The following is a 21,197-nucleotide window of genomic DNA, read 5'->3' as shown; positions in this document are numbered from 1 at the left end:
TATTACCAAATTATTTGTCACAAACACTGATTTATAGACTAATTTTTGACTAATTTACAGGGGGAAGATACAGTAAGAGCATCGTAACAAATATAACAAAACACTTCCCCCCCAGATCTTATGATGGTACTGAGGCCACTCCATGTATCATTCAATCATTAACACAGTTTCATTAAAGAATTTGATCATCCAAATGATTTATCCATAGAAATATTTGATGTGAGGTTGGCTTTGAATATCTAAGTAAAGTTATACAACAGAAGTCATGTTCTGAAGTACTCCTTTACGCCTGAAATGATACATCCATCTATCCGTCTGTCCATCCGTCCGTCCATCCATCCATCCATCCATCCATCGTCTGCCACTTATCCAGGGTCGGGTGACAGGGGCAGCAGTCTGAGCAGGGATGCCCAGACCTCCCTCTCCCCAGGCACCTCTTCCAGCTCCACAGGGGAAATAACAAGGTGCTCACAGGCCAGCCAAGTGATATAATCTCTCCAGCGTGTCCTGGGTCTGCCCTGGGGTCTCCCCCCAGTGGAACATTCCCGAAGCACCTCCCCAGGGAGGCGTCCAGGAGGCATCCTAGACAGATGCAAGAACCACCTCAGCTGGCTCCTTTCGATGATACAGGTTGAACAAATGTCTATTATATCACAGACTGCACAGTACAGCAAGTCATTACAGAACAGGCTATATGGTTCAATTGCACACTAGAAACAATGCTGATTGTAAGCTTTACCCCTACAGAAGCTTTGCTGTCATTTAGAACAGGTGAACCATGATACAGACTTGATGCACAAGGGTCAAGGGTCAAAAAGGGTTGGAAACATATTGCCCAATGTAATGGTGCTGGTAAATCTGGTGTCTTTAGCTGCAGTTAAGAAAAACAAAAACATCCATCCATCTTCCAACCATTTATCCTGGTCTGTGTGTGAAAGAGAGTGAGCAAAAATAAAATCCATTATATTTTCCATACTGCTTGTCCATTAGAGGATGAAGGTGAGTCTTGACCCAGAATGGGATAGCAGTCCATCACAAGACATTGACTCCCACACCGATACTCACTGAACTATTTAGATACACTAATTCACCTTTTTGGACTTCATGAAGTACCCGGGATACACGGGAGAAAAATCCACGCAATCATGGGCAGAATGCGCAAACAAGCAGAACAAGAGAGCTCAACAATAGTCTTGAAGGATTACAACATTAAAGTAAAAGTATTAGATGTGGAATATGGTCGGGTTTAGGACCCAGCGGATGAGCGCGATGTGAGTCACATGACACGTGGAGCCAGGAGTCCTACAACAAATACGGGGCGTGTTTGTCATTTTTTATCCCGTGTTACTTTATGCGAGTTTGCAAAGTCAAGTTTCACAAGTATAGCAACGTATTTTGGAAATGAGTGGTTAGCGTAGAAAAATGTTGTTGCTATATATAGCATCGAAAGAAATATAGCAAATATTGCAACGAAAGAAAGTAGTTAGCCTGGACTATAAATTAATACATGATGAAAATAACGTTGCCTTTCGTGACCAATCTGATTTGTGCTTGTTTGGTAATGTGTGAAAATGCGGTAAGTGATAATACTTGTGCTATTTTTGTGTGCGTTACACGTTGGGGTGTTAAAATCCCACTAGGTGTCTGTTACTGTGTTAATATAGTAACGTGCGCTGGTACCTGCCTGTTGGAGATACTGTGACCTTACGTGGTTTATGTAAATGCTGGTTGGTATCAGGTGTAATATCTAAAACAATCCTGTATAACTCTTAAACGTTTCTCGACACCGGCGTTTTGTGATGCTTACTGGAAGTGACAATTTTGCATTCTTTAGTACACGGTAATAAAACGTTTACGTCGTTTGTTCCCGTCTCATGTTTATTTTTAGGCTTCTGAGTCCGGCACGTTCTCTATAGACTACAAGAATGACTGTTTTTTGAAAGACGGGAGGCCCTTCCAGTATATCTCTGGCAGCATCCACTATTTTCGCATTCCGCGTTTCTACTGGAAAGACCGGCTGCTGAAGATGTATATGACAGGACTCAATGCAGTCCAGATGTACGTTATTTTGGTTTCCAGACTGTATTAATAGAAACCTGGGTATGAATATGTTTCTGTAGCTAAAAGAGATGTCTGTAAATATAAACGCACCCTATAGCATACTACTCTAGTGCATCTTCTAGAGTTGCTTTTTTTGTGTATTTTACTATCAAACCGTTACTATTCTGGTCTGCGCGTGCCTTATTCTGTTCTCTGGCGGGTGTTCGCTGCTGTAGATATGTACCCTGGAACTTTCACGAGGCCATGCCAGGCGTGTACAACTTCTCAGGGGATCGGGACCTCGAGCACTTCCTGGACTTGGCCAATCAGACGGGTCTGTATGTGATCCTGCGCCCTGGACCCTACATCTGTGCAGAGTGGGAAATGGTCAGTGTCACATTCGCTCTGGCTCAGTGGTTCTCAATCCTGTTCCTGGTACCCCCCCCCTTCCAGAATGTTTTCATTCCAACCCTAATATGACCCTTAATAGGCTAATAATGAGTATGGCTGGTGAAAGGCAGTATGGGTTGGAATGGAAATATTATGCCGGGGAGGTGGCTTCAGGAACAGGATTGAGAACCACTGCTATGGCTGTTCAGTGTCCCCCCCCCCCCCCCCCCCCCTCTTTGGGTGGCAAGGCATTTTGCATTATGATATTTCAAAGCTTTAATTTAAACCAATACTTAAAGTAGTAAATAATAAGTGATGTGAGCAAGGAAACCTCATTGATACTTGTGCCGCTGAGATGTAGTTGTTGAATGCCTTGTGAGCAGTGCCATCTATCCATCCATCCATCCATCCACCGGGGTCGCAGGGGGGTCCGGAGCCTTTCCTGGGAACAACGGGCGCAGGCAGGAACCAACCCTGGGCAGGCGCTAACACACTGCATGGTGCACACACTCACACTCACACGGACACAATTACGGGGCCAACTTTGAGCCAAGCAACCTACCGCGTATACTTTGGACTGTGGGAGGAACCCGGAGCCTCCGGCAGAAACCCATGTGGCCTCCTTGTGAGCAGTGCTTTGTTGCATAACCAGTGGACTAAATTGTGAGTGAGGAAGCAGAAGAACAGTTAAGCACATAATCGTTACCCCGCTCCCGTATGATGATGTTATAATGGCCTGATAATGTCAGGCGCCACACAGGAAATGATTCAGTAACCCTCCAGGTCCGTGTGCGAATGCTGAGGACGGCTAACTTTACAGTCCTCTGTGTGTTTAGAGTCCGTCACTGCTTCTCCCGTACAAAGGGTCACTCTGGACAGGATGCTAGACCACTGCAGTGCGTTATGGGTACTTCAGAGCCTCCATTTCACTTAAACTACACCTTTCTATGGAAGGAAAGCAATACAAACACAGCGCTCAAACTGTACAGCTGCAGTGCTAAGCAGTGAGCCCCCTCGGCCCTCTGTACTTATATTCGCCTTCCTCTAATCCCTGCAGGGTGGTTTGCCGGCCTGGCTCCTGCAAAATCCTGATATCGTGCTGCGCTCCACAGACCCAGGTAAGGCCTTCAGAAGCCCCTTGCTGGAGAGTACCAAGTAGTAGCCCCTTACTCCCCAGTCCCACTATTCTTAATTCTTTACATTGCATTGCAGGGAAAATAGTATTCAGTCCAGAATGTTCTAAACTCACTGGCAGTCTGTAGGCCTCAGCTTGCACTGCAGATCAGCGGCTCTCTGTCGAGGGTATATGGGTGCTGGCACTAACTCTGATTGCTTGTGCTGTTAATGCAGACTATTTGCAGGCCGTGGACAGCTGGCTGGCTGTGCTCTTACCCAAGGTGAGGCCGTGGCTGTACAGCGAGGGAGGGAACATCCTCAGCGTTCAGGTACCATGTGCATCAGCTCGTGTAAAAGCAGCTTCAGGCAGACAGCATGTAAGATGGGGCAAACTCTTGATGTCTTCATGTCTTACTAGAGCTAGACGTCCCTATGCACATGTCTGTAAGGGCTTCTTTGCCGATCTCCCAGGTGGAGAATGAGTACGGCAGTTACTTCACCTGTGACTACAACTACCTACGGCACCTGCACAACCTCTTCCGGGTCTTCCTGGGGGAAGACACGGTCCTGTTCACTACCGATGGGAACACGGACAAGGAAATGGCTTGTGGAACGCTGCAGGGTCTGTACGCCACCATCGACTTCGGAACAGGTAGGAAGGAGCTTTGGAACATGAACTGACATGTCAGCTCGGCCTGTTTTTCCACTTAAAGTTGATTGATTGTTCTGATTCATTGAGGGAATCCATTCTCATCGTCTTTAGGTTTAGTATAAGGTGAAAATATTTGGGTGTGATTGGATATTGGGTTTGGAATATGTTTTAATTGCTTAACTTGCATATGGAGGTACTGTATTCTGACAGGTGTGTTTTACTCTCCTAATTTGGTTTATTTCCTGCCCAGACACCAATGTCAGTGCCGCCTTTGACCGCCAGCGCAGGTTTGAGCCACGGGGTCCATTGGTGAGTGAGATCACAGCACCGTGTCGCACTGCTCAGTTTGCATACCAGCTCAGTTAGTTGGTGGGGGGGGTCATAGCCCTGTAGAGCCCTGATTCGCACATGTTTCAGGTAAACTCTGAGTTCTATGCCGGCTGGTTAGACCATTGGGGTGACCAGCATGCCCAGGTTGACACCAACAAAGTTGCCGGAATGCTGGAGGAGATGCTGTCTATGGGTGCCAACGTCAATATGTGAGTCCCGCAGGTTGGAGAGGCGTGGCTTTTGGGTTTGGAATGAACTAATCTATTATTAAACAATATAGTTTAATATTCAAGAAATCACGTGCACTGACCACTAGAGGGAGGTAATCAATACACAATCTTTATTGCTCATGATTGACAAATCATCTAATGTTTCTGATATCAAAAAGGATTTGCAGTCCCCTGATTTTATAAAATCTTCTGACCTTTTCCACCATAGGTACATGTTTGAAGGTGGAACGAACTTTGGCTACTGGAATGGTTGGTCAGCTACTCCTACCTTGTTGCGTTTTAACTTGACACCTGCCAGTGAATTTACACCAAAGCATGTGACATGAACAGAACAGACCCTCATGCATAGAGATCTGTGCCTGTTTGACCTGATTCCTCAGGAGCCGATCACGATACGAGATACCGGCCAGTGGTCACCAGCTACGACTACGACGCTCCTCTCTCAGAGGCAGGGGACCCCACCGACAAGCTACTGGCCATCAAGGACATCATAAAGAGGGTAAAATGGAGGGTAGCAGTGAGCATCAACCCAAAAATGAGGAGTTAAACTCATTTTAATAGGAAGGACCATTCTATTTCATGTAAATATTTAAGGCTATGTCTGTTAACAGGTCATGTGACTGTCATATTACATTTAAAATGATAGATTGGGTACCTTTTACAGCAGTGTTTCTCAGTCCAGTCCTCTGGGACACCCAGACAGTCCACATTTTTGCTCACTCCCAGCTCCCAGGGAATTGGGGACGAGCAAAAACATGGACCATCTGATGGTCTCTGAGGGCTGGGTTGAGAAACACTGTTTTAGAGATCATGTATCAATGTGTGTGTATTCTGCTGTAAGTGTTTAGGTTTCACTGTTTTTTTTTTTGTAATTTCCCTTCCCAGTTCCGCGCAGTCCCAGAGGGTCCCATGCCGCCACCCACAGCAAAGTTTGCCTATGGCTTTGTCACCTTAAAGAAGGCATGACTGCCGCGTCCGCCCACACTGCACTCGCTATGTCCAGCCGCTGAGTCAGTCTGCAGGGCCCTTCAGTGTTCCTGGGGATCATTCCTTGCTGTTTTGCCCTGCAGGTGGGCAGGATGAGCAGCCTGCTGGACATCCTCTCACCCCAGGGTCCCATCCTGTCTCCAAATCTGAAGACATTCGAGGAGATGAAACGGGTACGGAAATGTCGGGAGGGCAGAAGGGGGTGCGGGGAAGGGCCTCCATTACACTGGGGGGGTCTAGCAAAGCAACATGAATAATGTATCGTGTCTCTTGGTTTTTTGCAGTATTATGGCTACATGCTGTATCGCACCAAGCTGCCCAAAATGCTGCATGATAAAACCCCCCTCATCTCCCCCCTGAATGGCGTCCATGACCGGGCGTATGTCTCTGTCAATGGGGTAAGGTCTCAGGGTGCATATGAATGCAGAGCAGTCCCTAACTGGGAATGTACGTCTCTGTCAATGGGGTAAGGTCTCAGGGTGCATATGAATGCAGAGCAGTCCCTAACTGGGAATGTACGTCTCTGTCAATGGGGTAAGGTCTCAGGGTGCATATGAATGCAGAGCAGTCCCTAACTGGGAATGCAAGATGTTACTTCATCACAGCGGGAAATTCTTTTGCGTAGAGCGGTGAGGGACATAGTGCACAGATACAAACACATATAATGCAATGAAAAATAGCAGAAACATTACCCATGGGGCAAACTGTAGATATATATACAGTAGAGCAGATTGTTGCATAGCATATGCTTGTCACTAAAGCTTTTTCTAGCTGTAGGTTATCCAGTCATTTGGTTTTAAAGGCAAAGACGTGTGACTATCCAGTTGATTTTTTTTTTTGATATATATATTTTTTTTTTTTGTTTTGTTGTGGCATCTAATGTCCAACACCAGTCCTGTGGGTTTTACCTACTTCCTCATTCTTGTACCAGATGACAACTACCACAAAAATCAACACTGTGACTGAAACCCAGTGGTGCTCAAGAACCTGCTTAAGATATTGTTATTAATAGCCTAAGATCATGTTTAATAACTTTCTCTTTGGACAGGTGTACCAGGGCCTCCTGGAGCGAGATACTACATTAGCTGTCAATGTAACGGGGCAGCAGGGGGACCAGCTGGACATCGTGGTGGAGAACATGGGTCGGGTCAACTTTGGCAGCAAGATCAATGACTACAAGGCAAGGCTGGATTTAAAACCACCTTATCACTGTTACTGTGGTTGCCTGGTGCTGGGGTGCAGTGTGCTTCTGTGGGCTGGAGTGATGTCACCGTTGGGCCCTTAAGCGAGGCCCTTAACTCCAGTCATTCCAGGGACTGGCTGACTCTGCTCTCTGAATTGCACTTCAGGCAAAAGTGTCTGGTAAATAAGTTTTAAAGTAACCTCAGTGTTTGCAAGACCAGGATAGATCTTTTAGTCAAGTCAAGCAACAGCCTGAACTTCCTGTAAGCTGCAGCATATGTGGATGTATTGCATTGTTTATGTTCTTGTGAAACTTTGCTTAAAGAGAAGATAATTGTTTTTCTAGGTGTCAGATAAGATGGTTCTAAATGACATATGGAAAACATGCCAGAGCTGTTTAAGTTATTTCTGCCAAGTAAAACTTGTTCTGAAGCATGGATGCTATCATGGACATATTTTATAGTGAAAGGCACCCTCACACTGTCTTGTAACAGTTGTGTTGCTGTGCTCTAATTAATACAGCAGGATTTTTCAAGTAAAAGCTGAATATTGGCAGGTGAGATGCACGCTGAGCACCCTGTGAATGTCACGGTCCTTCTGTCCTCAGGGCTTGGTGAGCAGTCTCTTCCTTGGCAGTGATGTGCTCACTGATTGGCAGATATATTCTCTGGACATTGATGAAGTCATAGCAAGTGGGTGGCCACATTCAGGGGGACTGGACCTCAGTCTTGAGCCAGGGAGTGAAGCTTTTGATGGGCCAGTTTTCTATATGGGGACCTTGGAGCCAATGGGTTTGGCCTGGGATACGTTTCTTAAGCTCAGAGGATGGACCAAGGTAAGTGGAACCGCTGGCAGATCCATGCCATGTAATGCTGGCTTTGTGCCGAGGAAATCAAATCTGAGCTGACCTTCAGCATGGCTTTCCAGGAGGGGCCTGGGCACTGTGGTGGCAGGTGTTGAATTCATGTCTTGACAGCTGAGCATGTTCATATCTGCCTCTGTCTTCAGGGTCACGTCTGGATCAATGGAGTGAATTTGGGCAGATACTGGCCTCAGAGAGGCCCACAGCAAACTCTGTTTGTTCCTGGGCCCCTGCTCAGTGGCTCACAACCAAACAACATCACCGTTTTGGAGCTGGAGCGAGTGTCAGCTGACGCCAGGGTCCTGTTCATGGATCGGGCCCAGCTGAACAGTGCCGCAGGGGGATCATGATGCTCGTGCAGTCATGCCAAGCTTCGCAGAATGTCTTGCCATATCATTAGATGTAACCTGATTACTTGAATGTTTAACTTTTGCGCTCAGGTCTGTGCCTCAATGAGCCTTTTATTACTGAGCAGTTAAACTCTATTTTCTTGTCTTGTATACATATTCCAGTATCATACCTGCAGAAACCTTATAAATTGTAGTGATTACAGTTGCCTCTTGGCTGAATTGTTGCTCTAATGCTGAGCGTCAGGGCTACGGTAATTCTGCTGTATTTAGTGATTGAAGATTAATACATAAATCATCTTCATGCTTGGAAATAAATTTATATTGAACATTTTAATGCTCATTTGGATTTATATAAGCCAGTCCTCTTTTGGCTTATATAAAAAATTAATTTTGCTTGTAGTGTCTAGAAAATTAAGTCACCAGGGACTTTGATTTGGTACTCAGCACAAATTAGAATTGCTTTGAAGGAAAAAGATTTACAGTAGTATTGTTTTTATAATTATTAATTGTGCAACAGAGTCATGTGCTGAGTTGGGATGACTGACTGTGTTGAGATCCCTAGCCGTCTGGGGACTGGAATGTAACTGATGCTGTGGCCAGATCACTGGCCGGGAACTGGGATGTAACTGATGCTGTGGCCAGATCACTGGCTGGGAACTGGAATGTAACTGATGCTGTGGCCAGATCACTGGCCGGGAACTGGGATGTAACTGATGCTGTGGCCAGATCACTGGCCGGGAACTGGGATGTAACTGATGCTGGGGCCAGATCACTGGCCGGGAACTGGGATGTAACTGATGCTGTGGCCAGATCACTGGCCGGGAACTGGGATGTAACTGATGCTGTGGCCAGATCACTGGCCGGGAACTGGGATGTAACTGATGCTGTGGCCAGATCACTGGCCGGGAACTGGGATGTAACTGATGCTGTGGCCAGATCACTGGCCGGGAACTGGGATGTAACTGATGCTGTGGCCAGATCACTGGCCAGGAACTGGGATGTAACTGATGCTGTGGCCAGATCACTGGCCGGGAACTGGAATGTAACTGATGCTGTGGCCAAATCACCGGGTGACTGGGGACCGGAGTGAACCTGACGCTGTGGCCAGATCACCGGCTGACTGGGGACCGGAGTGAACCTGATGCTGTGGCCAGATCGGCAGCCGGCTGGGGACCTGAATGTATCTACTTTCAGGGAAGCAATGATGCTCATTGGCCTGTTTCCCATACCGCCCCTCCCACGTAACCATTAACTACAGGATATTCTCATTAGCTGACACCAATCACTTATGTACCTGAGAAGGAGGAAGTCTTCCAGATTTCCCCCAGCGATCTTGTTGTGTTTGACCTGCATTACTTACCAGAGCACCCTGTTGCACATCTGCTGTGTGTCTCACTGTGCTTTATAACCTCTTGGTTTGTTGTGCATAGGTGTGCATTTATTGAGATGCACATCAGGTGCCACAGAATTTTTCATACTGTCATACTATCTAGACATGCAGACCAAAGTATACTGTCGCTTGATGGTATTTTCAAACGCAATGCTATTTTGGTATAGTGAAGTCTTAGCAATAAAATTTGCTGAGCAAGTGGGGGAGTCTCTTTGACATACTTTGCCGAATGGTGAACCTCGAGAACCTATCCCAGAACCTATAGGCAGAAGGTAGGGAATAACCCATTTTGGGGCACCCACCCCAGAAAAGGAGGCACGCCTACAGACATTTTAGCAACTCAACTTTACCTTAGCCTGTTTTTGGACTGTGTTGGGGGTGGGGGGGGGACACGATGAAAACATGCCATCTCCGCACATGCAGGTAGAGCCTGGTGGAGACTCAAATCCAGGTTTCCAGAGGCATGAGGTGCCTATGCTAACCACAGCACCACCATGCCAGCCCAGGCATAGGTACAGATACAGATCATTTTATTGGTTGAAGAGATAAAAATAGTCCTGCACTCACTGACCCGTACTGGGCACCATTAGATGCCTTATATCTGGGCATTGTGCCATGGCAACAAGTGTTACATGAACTCAGCGAAACTACACGAGTAGCACTACTAGGCTGGAGCTGTGTAATGAAGAATCACGCTCTTCTGGACATTAACCGTGCCAGGCAATAACTAAGACATCAGCATTCCCCTCCTGAGTGGTAATCCTTACTTCCTGTGTGCTGTAATATAACTTTTAACTCTGTCATTCGCTCCAAGTGAGGCAATAATTCTGGGGCATTTAGTTCACGGGAGTTCTATTTATACAAAAATGTTCTGAGGGCAGAACAAAATGAGAGATAACCAATCAGATTGTAGAGGAGGTGTGTCCAAGCAACTAGAGGATGTGGGACTGAGACATGTGATTGGTAGGACCCACTTCCTCTACAATCTCTCTGAACCAATCGTTTTTCCTTCTGCCCTCAGAAGATTTTTGTGTAAGTAAAACTCCCAATAGCGTAAATCTACCTCCCTCTGATGTGACTCATTTACTGTCTCAGGACTTTCTCAACCACTTGGAGCTAGGGCTAAGCAAGTTGACCTATAAATTCACACCTACGCTAATGTTATGATTTTAATCATTTTTTCCTAAAAATCTCAAAAAATGAAAAACATTATTGAAATAATTTTTAAAAATACCAACAATCAACATGTTTAAGAATAGCAAACACATGTATGAAATTAGCACTTTTCCACTGTATATTTGAGCACCCTGTCTTTGGCAATATGAAACCTGTCTGCATCTGTAATTTCTTTCCACCAGAATCTCTTCTTGTCATATTGTTCCCTGCTTTTGAGTCTGTACTTGGCAGCTGCGGCTAGCTAGCACACTTCAAATAAAATAGTAAATGATATTGCGCCTATACTTTCTATGGAAGCCCGTTTCTAGGGAAGCCCGTTTCCGCCACCGGGGAAAAAAATAATGTAAAATTTAAGTCGAAATTTCAATTTAGTTATCTCGTTATTTCGAGATTTTTACTTATTACTTATTATCTCGAAATAACGAGATAACTATCTCGAAATTTCGACTTAAATGTTATATTATTTTTTCCCCGGTGGCGGAAATGGGTAACAGGTGTTCTAACATTCCGCTCGTTGTTTTTTTTTTTTTTAAATGAGGCGTGGCCTGGCACATTGTCGGCTCATTGCTATTTTAAGGCAGCGAAATGACATTGTCCTTTTCACCAACAATAACCAAATCTAAAGGCAGTTGCGCGTTGTAAAGCGATATTTAGTGGTCTGTTACGTGCGGGTGCACGACGCTTGCATTTACACTAGGGTGACCAGATAATCCATGTCAGGGAGGACACTCTGAGCTAGGCCAGGAATTGTAAATTACCATTTCAATTAAACGGACCTGGATTTCACTTAAGTACTGAGCTCTTGCTGTGTGCTGATTGGTCAGTCTCCTATAATCATGCATGTGTCACTAATGCTAATGTGAAACAGGTGGATGAGGCTTTCAGTCAAGGAAACAAACCAGTCAAAGCACAAGAAGAGCTGAACTATTTAGCCGAGCACAGGAGCCTTTTAATTTGAAAGTAGCTTGTAAAACCCGAAGTAACTCAAAGTGTCCTCCCTGACCTGGATTATCTGGTCACCCTAATTTACACATATATGTACTCGAAGTGCAGTGCTGTTTTTTGTTTTTTAATTTAATTTATATGTTTTTATTGAGTACATTTGGCCATTTCACGTAATCATACTGCTTAATAAAACACTAATAGGTAAATATTAAGTAATTAAAGATCAAACCGTATAATTTAAAAACCTTTCGAGTCCATTATCATAATTAAGCACGTACGTAATTGAAAGGACATTTGGATTGCTGAAAATGTGTTTCAGTTATTTAGATGTCAGGTGGAACATTACACTACAACTCTCAAAAGGCATTATTTGTGGCATGTTTATGTTGCGTAACATTTCCATACGTGATGGATGTCTGTTGGACGTAAATGAGGACACATTAAAGGACTTCAGAAGGTGTGATGCTGAACTGCATGCGCCGATGGCAACAAAGGACTCAATGAGTGTTCGCCGGCAGCAGCGCGGGCAAGGAGGGATCAGCTGGCAGAAGAGCAGAATCGTCTGTAGCCTGGTAAGGGATCTGTATTGTGAGAACAGAAGAATAACAGTCCTGTTGCGTATTATTTGAACAGATCACATGCTGAGTGTGTTGCTACATTGGTGGTAAAGCTGGACTCCTCCAGCAGGGCCAGAGTGCAGGGTGCTGAAGCTCGCAAACGGCAGAAGGTGAACCGCGATGAGAGAGATGACCTCTGATGACCAAGAGAAGGCGACAGACTGAGACTGAGACCATGCACATTGCCAGTTTCCTCAAAATACGGAGACCACATATTTCACTGGCTGGTGAAAGGGGGCCTTCTGGCTGTGGATATAAAGGAGGGGCCTCAGTTGTGCCTGAAATGAGAAGGAATGAGACTGAGACTGACCTCTGGCAATTTCAAGGATTTTATGTTTTGAGATATTTGTTGGTCTAAGTTGTGGCTACAGGTTCAGTACTTTTCATTTTAAATGTGGCAGTGTAGTATATTGTGTTAACAACAAAAATGAAAAGAAAATATATTAATGACACAACAGAGAGACTGATATGTCATCTTTATGGCATCAGTTGTTTATGTCAGGTGAGTTTTATTATAAGTACGTATGTGTGTGTTATATCATTCTCTTGCTTCTTGGTGATTTTTGTGAACCCAAACAAGTCATATATACCCTAATCAGAGTTGGTGGCTGCTATACCATGTGCTTTTTCCTGCTTTGTGATGTTGTGATGCTTCTTGTTACAAGGGGATGCTTATTCTTGGTCAGGGAGACGCACGAAACAGATGTTACTGTAGCTGTTATTTGTGTACTGGTTTTGCCATACGATTGAACACTTTTTATACACTCTGAACTGGCCATACAAAAAATATGTTCTTCTGAGTTCTTAATCACCAACTATTTCAGAGGTGGATTGCAATAGCAAAGAGTTATTTCTCTGCCAAGCGATTTGTGTTCTTATGTCACCCCAGTATATGAGAAGCCAAAGATTCAGTTACACTTGTTTGGTCATTGGTTTCCTCTATCAAATTTGACCATTTTGGCCATTATGAAATATAAGCTGGATATGTAATGGTTTACCTACCTCACCCACCCCTCTATAAAACTGCTCAGGGCAGGTACAGCTCTAAATCAGAGGCAGTCAGGGCTGGCCACTCCAAGGAAATTGTGGCCAGCCCTGTTGTCACCCCACATCCAGGGGCGGATTAACGCACAGGCTAGATATGGCTTAAGCCTAGGGGCCCCACGTGTGCCAGCCTGCAAGGGGGCCCCCATTGGCGCGGAGGGGGGCGGGGTTGGGGGGCCCACAGACTACTGTAGCCTAGGGGCCTCTGTGCACCTTAATCCGCCCCTGCCCACATCAAAATAATAAAAACAAAATATGCATTATTTTATTTTCTAAGCAGAACCATGGTATATGGTGCAGTGCAACCACCTCCATAAATACCTCCTGATGGCCACCCCAATCAAGATTTTCTGCTGACACCACTGGTTGTGTGAAAGTTTAACTGTTGATCCTGCCCCATGTATAGAAACAGACTGCTTATGTTCCATTTAATACTCATCATATCTATATTGCATCAATATTACAGCTATATGCAACACAGCACCCAGTGACAAAATGAGACTAACCCCAACCAAGCTGTTAAATGACCCTACAGTCACATCAGCTCAGGAAAGTTCTGCAAATTTCAAAGTCAAAGGAAAATTGGGTGAAATGCATATACCAGGGGTGGGGAACCTGATCCGTGGAGAACCAGTGTGGGTGCGGAATTTTGGGATGACCTCTCAATCAGCCAATAAATCACTGTTTTATTATTAGTTGACTGAGAGATCATCACAAAAACCTGCACCTACACTGGCTCTCTATGGTTTCCCCACCTCTGGCACAGACAAGTTTTATTATGATCTTTGATTTTAGTTGTGATTAACATACATTGTACATGTATGTATACATACTCACGAATTTTGTTGAAGAAAAAAAAAAAACTTTGAATAACTTGAATTTTTTTTTTACATCATTTATAATGTTACATTTAACCCAGGGCTATGTTACAACTATCACTGGGTGCGTTTCCCAAACAACGACGGAAGTTAGCATTAACGATGCATCGTACTATGGTGGTTCAAACTAACCAACATCCGAAGTACGACTGTTTCCCAAAACCGTCGTACCACAGTAGTTCGAACCACGTTAGTTGGGACTTCCGCAGTTCGAACTACCATGGTTCCAGCGCTGATTGGTCAGAATGACGGCAAACCTACAGTAGTTCGAACTACAATGGTTACAGCGCTGATTGGTCAGACTCATGGCGAGTCGTGCGTAACAACTAACAAACTTGGTTTCAGCTGCTTTGGTGTTAAGAAGTTAACAAGTGCACTAGAGGGGCAACAATGAGACGACCCCCAAAACAGGAATGGTTTAACAGGTGGAGGCCACTGACATTTTTCCCTCCTCATCTTTTCTGACAGTTTTTTTCACTAGTTTTGCATTTGGCTACAGTCAGTGTCACTACTGGTAGCATGAGGTGATACCTGGACCCTACAGAGGTTGCACAGGTAGTCCAACTCCTCCAGGATGGTGCATCAATACGTGCCATTGTCAGAAGGTTTACTGTGTCTCCCAGCCCAGTCTCAAGGACATTACAGGAGATAGGCAGTTACTCTAGGAGAGATGGACAGGGCCATAGAAGGTCCTTAACCCATAAGTAGGACCAGTATCTGCTTTTTTGTGCAAGGAGGAACAGGAAGAGCACTGCCAGAGCCCTACAGAATGACCTCCAGCAGGCCACTGGTGTGCATGTCTCTGAGCAAACAATCAGAAACAGACTTCATGAGGGTGGACCTAAATCCAATGGAACACCTCTGGGACATTATGTTTCAGTCCATCCGACGCCACCAGGTTGCACCTCAGACTGTCCAGGAGCTCAGTGATGCCCTGGTCCAGATCTGGGAGGAGATCCCCCAGGACACCATCCGTCGTCTCATTAGGAGCTGTAGTGTCATTCTACTCTTCCATTACGGCAATGACAGCTGTCAGTGAATAAGGAGTACTTCATCACAATGCTGTACTCTTTTCTAAGGCGACTGTTGTCCCTCTTAAGTTGGGACTGTTATTCTTCTGTTCTCACAATACAGATCCCTTACCAGGCTACAGACGATTCTGCTCTTCTGCCAGCTGATCCCTCCTTGCCTGCGCTGCTGCCAGCGAACACTCCCTGAGTCCTTTGTTGCCATCGGCGCATGCAGTTCAGCATCACACTCTCTGTAGTCCTTTAATGTGTCCTCATTTACGTCCAATAGCAGGGGCGTCAGAAGCATTTTGAATGTGGGGGGGACACACTGGCGGAGGGTCTGGAGACCCTCCCCTAGATTTTTTTTTTAATGAATTACATGCCATTTCCTGCAAACCCGGAGTGGTCTTTCAGGGGTATGTGTATTCTCATATCGATCAAGTGGAATGGATTCTTTCGCGAAGCAATAGAAACCGCGCTGGCTGAACTAATATTTTATGTTAAATGTGGGGGGTGGGGGTGGGGGGGGGGGGGGGGGTCCAAACGAATAATTATAAAATGTGTGGGGGACACGTCCCCCTCAGATTTAATGGGTCGATGCCCATGTCCAACAGACATCCATCGCATATGGCAATGTTACATAACATACAACATGCCACAAAGAATTCTGCGACCTTCTCATGGTTGTATTGTGATGTTCCACCTGACGTACCTAAATTTCTTAAAAGCATTTTCAGCAATCCAAATGTCCTTTCAATTACAGTACGCGCTTAATTCTGATATTGGACTCGAAAGGTTTTTAAATGATACGGTTTGTTCTTAATATATATTGTTTTTCTTTTCGTGTTTCATTAAACAGTATGATTACATGAAAGGACCAGATGTACAGTATATAAAAACGTACATAAATTAAATAAAATAGGCCTAATATAAAAAACCCTTAGTGCACTTCGAGCGCGTACCTGTGTCAATAACAAGCGTGCATCTCAACAGTTCTAAAACGCCCCGCTAAATACCGTCTAACAATGCGCCACTTTTGACGTGCATGGTTTTTGTTGGTCAAATGCGCAGACAAGTTCATATGAACGGAAACCGGGCGTAAATTTCATTTACAGTGGTACCTCAGAACTCAAACTTAATCCGTTCAGAACTCCGGATCGAATCCTAAAAAGTTCGAGTTCTGATCGAATTTTCCCCATAAGAAATAATGGAAAACTGTCATGATCCGCTCCGTCTGCTCCTGATGTGTGCCACGCCCACCTCGTTACCTCGTGTTCAGCCCTAATTGTGATCGCCTGTGTCCTGTTAAGTCTAGCTTGTCTCTTGTCCGTGTCTGAGTCAGTAGTCCCCAGTTCTGTCATTGACGTGTGTAGTGTGGTGTTACCCTGCCTGTGATCGTCAGCCCTGTCTATCCCATTAAACCCCGTTTGCCCGTCTGACCGGCTCCCATTGCCTTTCTGTCCGTCCGCCGACCACGCTTCATGACAGAATGACAGAACTCCCAAATGAAAGACCGGAGCCGGACGAAGCTGAATACCTTGCTCTCGTGGACGAGGTTCTGTACTGGCTTCGTCAGCCCGAAGTCCGGCACGATCCCCTGCTCCTGGCTACGGCCAGCCAGAGCAGGGACATGTTGGAGGCGTCTCTCCCCGGAGACGCACACCTTGCAGGAAAGGTGCGCGAAGCCTTGCGGCAGCTGAGACAAGGGGTGGCAGAGTCCAATATGCGGAGGGCAGCCCTCGCCAGCGGACTGCCTTTTGGTCCGTTTTCCGAGCTGCCGGAGGTGGCCCAAACGCCGCTGCCCACGACAGGTAAGCGGCCAAAGAAGAAGCGGAAAAAACGCGGACAGGGAGACACACCTGAGGAAGCCTTAACCGTCCGCCTGGGAGCCGCTTCTCTCTCCCCTGCTTCTCTCCTTGTCGGTGATCAGAAGGAATCCCCGAGCACCATGGACACCCTCACAGCGATGCCCCCGCAGGTACCCAAAGCCCCCGTCACAGTGGCTGAGCAGCCGCCTCCATTAGAGGGATACTTTTATCGGCCGGAGTATCTGGGACACGGCGGCATACGCGGCGTCAGAGACGCCATACCCCGGGTCCATAAAGCCCTTAAAGGGACAACGCCTGCTCGCCCGACGCCCATCCTGGTGCCGATTCCGGACCTGCCCACAGCACCGCCTGCTGCTGCTGCCGCCGCCGCTCTGCCCGCGGCAACGCCGGCTGCACTGCCTGTCCAGCCTGTTCTGCCTGCGGCGCCCCCTGCTGGCCACGTGCCCAAGGTGCCAGCCGAGGCGCCCCCTGCTGGTCGCGCGTCCGTGGCCCCTGCTTCTGCGCCCCCTGTGGTTCCTGAGGCTGCAGCGCCCCCAGAGGCGCCCGTGTCGTCTCCTGCTCCTACACTTCCTGCCCAGTTCCCTGTGACTCCCATGCTCCCCGTGACTCCAGTGCTCCCCGGGACTCCCGCGCCCGCTGAGGCGCCCCCTGCGACTCCCGCGCCCCCTGCTGGCCGCATGAGGGCGGCGCCCCCTGCTGGCCGCGTGAAGGCGGCGCCCGTTGCGGCACCCCCTGCTGGTCGAACGCCCAAGGCGCCCGCCGAGGCGTCCCCTGCTGGCCAAGGGACTGAGGCACCCAAGGTGCCTGCAGAGGCGCTCCCTCCTGTTTTGCCTGTCCTGCCGGTTCCTGAACTGCCTGTCTCGCCTGTCCTGCCGGCACCTGAACTGCCTGTATCGCCGGCTCCTGTCCTGCCTGTCTCGCCGGTCCTGCCGGCGCCTGACCCTCCTGAGGTTGCCACGGTTGCGCCCCCTGCTGCCCGCGTGCTGGCGGCACTCGCTGAGGCGCCCCCTGCGGGCTGCACGCCTGAGGTGCCGCAGGTAGAGCAGGCACCTCCTGCTGGCCGCACGCCCGAGCCCGTCTCGCCTGACCTGCTCGTCTCGCCTGTCCAGCCAGCCCAGCCCTGCTCGCCTGTCCAGCCGGCCGCCGCTCTGGCTGTCCTGCCCGCGGCCCCGCCTGAGGCCGCCGCTCTGGCTGTCCTGCCTGCTGCCCCGCCTGAGGCCGCCGCTCCGGCTGTTCTGCCTGCGGCCCCGCCTGAGGCCGCCGCTCTGGCTGTCCTGCCTGCGGCTCTGACTGCCCCGCCTGCGGCCATGCCCGCGGCTCTGACTGCCCCGCCTGTTGCCTCTTTAGAGGCCTTGACTCCCTCACCCTTACCCCGGCAAAGCCGACGCCCCCCAGGACCCCGCCTTTCGGTGTCCCGTAAGGGACGGGGACACGGGCGTCGGGCCCGGGTCCCGCCCGCCCTGCCCCCTGGCTCGCCCGTTCGGCCCCTGGCTGTGGCTCGGTGGCTGCCTGCAGGTCCTCCGGCTCAGGGTCGGCGGTCGCCTCCGGGTCCCCCCCTGGTTCCTCGGTGCCGGTCCTCGGTCCCGCCTCCGGCTCCGTGTCGGCCGCCTCCGGGCCCCCCTGCTCCGGCTTGGCGTCGGACGGCGCCTTTGCCGGCTCCGGCTGCGCCTCCGCCTGCCGCGGCTTCCCCCTCCTGCCTGCCTGCACTGGTGTTCCCTCCTGCTCCCTCCGTGTCCCCTCCGTCACTCCCTCGTCCCGTTCCCTTGGCCCCTGGGTGGTCCCCTCCTGCTCCCTCCTCCCTCTCGCCTGCGGCCCCTCCGGCCGCTGCCCGTCGCCCGCCTGGGTTCCTTCGGGCTCCCCTGGTTCCTCCTCCCTTTCCCTCCGTCCCTCCTGTTTTTGCTCCTCGTCCCTCTGTCTCCTCCGTTCCCTCCTGGTCCCTTTGTCCCTCCGGTTTTTGCTCCTCGTCCCTCAGTGTCTCCTGTGTTCGCTCCTCGTCCTGTTCCTCCGTTTTCTGTCCCCTCTGTGTCTCCTTTCTCTGTCTGCGTTTCCTGTTCTTTGTCAGGTCCTGTCTTTCTGTTGGTCCTTGTTCCTGTTCTGTGTCTCTGTCCTGTTTCCAGTGTCTCGTTGATGTTTTTGCTTTTGTCTTCCAGGTCCTGTTCCCCGGTTTCGTCCCGTCCGTCGCCTCCTCTCGGGCGCGCCCGGTGTGCGCGCCTTTGGGGGGGGGGGTTCTGTCATGATCCGCTCCGTCTGCTCCTGATGTGTGCCACGCCCACCTCGTTACCTCGTGTTCAGCCCTAATTGTGATCGCCTGTGTCCTGTTAAGTCTAGCTTGTCTCTTGTATTTAGTCCGTGTCTGAGTCAGTAGTCCCCAGTTCTGTCATTGACGTGTGTAGTGTGGTGTTACCCTGCCTGTGATCGTCAGCCCTGTCTATCCCATTAAACCCCGTTTGCCCGTCTGACCGGCTCCCATTGCCTTTCTGTCCGTCCGCCGACCACGCTTCATGACAAAAACTAATTAATTGGTTCCCGGCCCCAAAAAATTACACCGAAATATGTATTTTTTTTTTAGCATTTAAACACAAAATGAACTGGATAAAACCAGAAGAGTATATACTGTACTAAACACATCTTAGCACATTTATCAAAACAGTAATTTTTAAAGTAAGAAAATAAATCTATCCAAACAATGTGTCCTGCCCCGATCCTCCGCTCCTTCCGTGTGCCACGCCCCCTCCTTAGCCCCGTGTGGAATCCCCGTGTGATCAGCTGTTTCTGGTTGTTGTCATTAGTCCTCTGTATTTCCTCCGCGTTTCAGTTTGTTTCCCCAGTCCGGTCATTCTATTGTCCGTCTGCGTTTTGCCTGCCTTACCTGTAATTAAACCCCGTATTCCCCGATACCCTGACTTCTGCGCCATTGTCTCCGTTCTGTCCTGCTGGGCAGGACAATATTTATATAATTAAATGTATTAATGGTTTATTATTAATATTTAAATAATTAATAAGAAATCTTTATTTTAAAATGTATTTTATTTTATAATAATAATTACTGTTACTGTCTATCATTGTCTGAATGTATTTTTACTGTCTAAATATATGTATTCAGGTAGTGTAAACATGCAGGATGCTATCACAGCGAATGCGCGGCTGAGACTGAAGCATTACCCTTTGTTTCCGCTGAGAGACATGCGGCGTGACTCATTTCCCCACGCGTACAAGGTCGGCATTCACGGTTTGACTTCTGAGATTCAGATCGAGTCCTAGGTAATTTTTTTTCGAACTGGTTGGTTTGACTTTTAAGAAATTCGAGTTATAATGATTTCGAGAACTCAGGTACCACTGTACCATTTTTACGACTTGCGCGTACGCCATAAAAATGAGCAATGCGCTGCTACGAAACTAGCAAAACCTCTCTGCGTCGCACTTTGCGCAGTTTGTGATACAGAGATAAAACCGGTGCCAATTAATAGAAGACACATGCAGGTAGTTTGTGTCAAATCTTGAATGCGATTCAAAATGGCAGCTGAAGGTATCCTTACAGTAAGCTAGGCATGGCTCAGCTTGATGCTGGTTAGACTGGGCTGGGACAGACGGAGGAACGTGTCGAATGACACGGTCGAGGTTTACCCAGTTGTCATTTGGGCGCACTTGCGGTCCACAATAATAATGCAGCTCCCGTCAGTGGGAGTCACGGAAGTCCATGTAGGCATCCGCCACATCTTTGCGCTCTGTCATTCTTTAGTGAGGCGGTGCAGGACGTCACCAACAGCTTTTCTCAGTAGATCGAATGTAAATCTATTAATGATCAATAACACAGATACAATATGAATTATTTGTATTTTTTCTCGCTGCTTGTATTAACAGGTAAGTCGCATATTTAAACGTTTCTACATATTTGTTAATGTCGATATCAATATTTTGTGTATTTTTGCACCGTGGTGTAAAAACTTTGTGATTTTTGTTCACGATAAAAGAAATTAAAAGATAAGTGTAATTTTAGTATCAAGACCAGTTTTTCTTTTTTACCTACGAGCCGAATTATAGCATAGTTTTCAAATTACAAATGTCTATCCAGTTATTCAAGTGTAGAAAAACAAATTAATTCTTAGAATAAAGTAGGACAAGCGGGTGTGTAAAATGGACGAATGGATGGAAGTATCGAACCGATTTTT

General features: G+C 47.6%; 2 protein-coding genes across 2 annotated transcripts in view; both read left to right on the top strand.

Moving 5' to 3' along the window:
* The first annotated feature begins 1,273 nt into the window (after window positions 1-1,273).
* Window positions 1,274-9,728, top strand: glb1l (galactosidase, beta 1-like). Its single transcript, XM_023806061.2, has 16 exons — window positions 1,274-1,576; window positions 1,889-2,058; window positions 2,277-2,427; window positions 3,488-3,548; window positions 3,781-3,875; window positions 4,018-4,198; window positions 4,449-4,507; window positions 4,616-4,737; window positions 4,967-5,007; window positions 5,139-5,257; window positions 5,644-5,718; window positions 5,829-5,918; window positions 6,030-6,143; window positions 6,794-6,925; window positions 7,535-7,762; window positions 7,936-9,728. The coding sequence occupies exons 1-16, from the start codon at window positions 1,508-1,510 to the stop codon at window positions 8,137-8,139; spliced, it is 1,911 nt and encodes a 636-aa protein (XP_023661829.2). The 5' UTR covers window positions 1,274-1,507; the 3' UTR covers window positions 8,140-9,728.
* Window positions 9,729-20,610: 10,882 nt separating this feature from the next.
* Window positions 20,611-21,197, top strand: part of chrna1 (cholinergic receptor, nicotinic, alpha 1 (muscle)) — an 11,197-nt gene continuing 10,610 nt past the window's right edge. The window contains exon 1 of the mRNA XM_023805898.2: window positions 20,611-20,889. Coding sequence (XP_023661666.1) covers window positions 20,850-20,889 — 40 coding nt within the window. The 5' untranslated portion in view covers window positions 20,611-20,849. The remainder of the gene's footprint in view (window positions 20,890-21,197) is intronic.

The sequence above is a fragment of the Paramormyrops kingsleyae genome, chromosome 1 (assembly GCF_048594095.1).
Source record: "Paramormyrops kingsleyae isolate MSU_618 chromosome 1, PKINGS_0.4, whole genome shotgun sequence".
In the NCBI taxonomy this organism is placed as follows: Eukaryota; Metazoa; Chordata; class Actinopteri; order Osteoglossiformes; family Mormyridae; genus Paramormyrops; species Paramormyrops kingsleyae.
The sequence above is the reverse complement of the archived record's forward strand: the minus strand, read 5'-3'. Positions and strand labels throughout refer to the sequence as shown.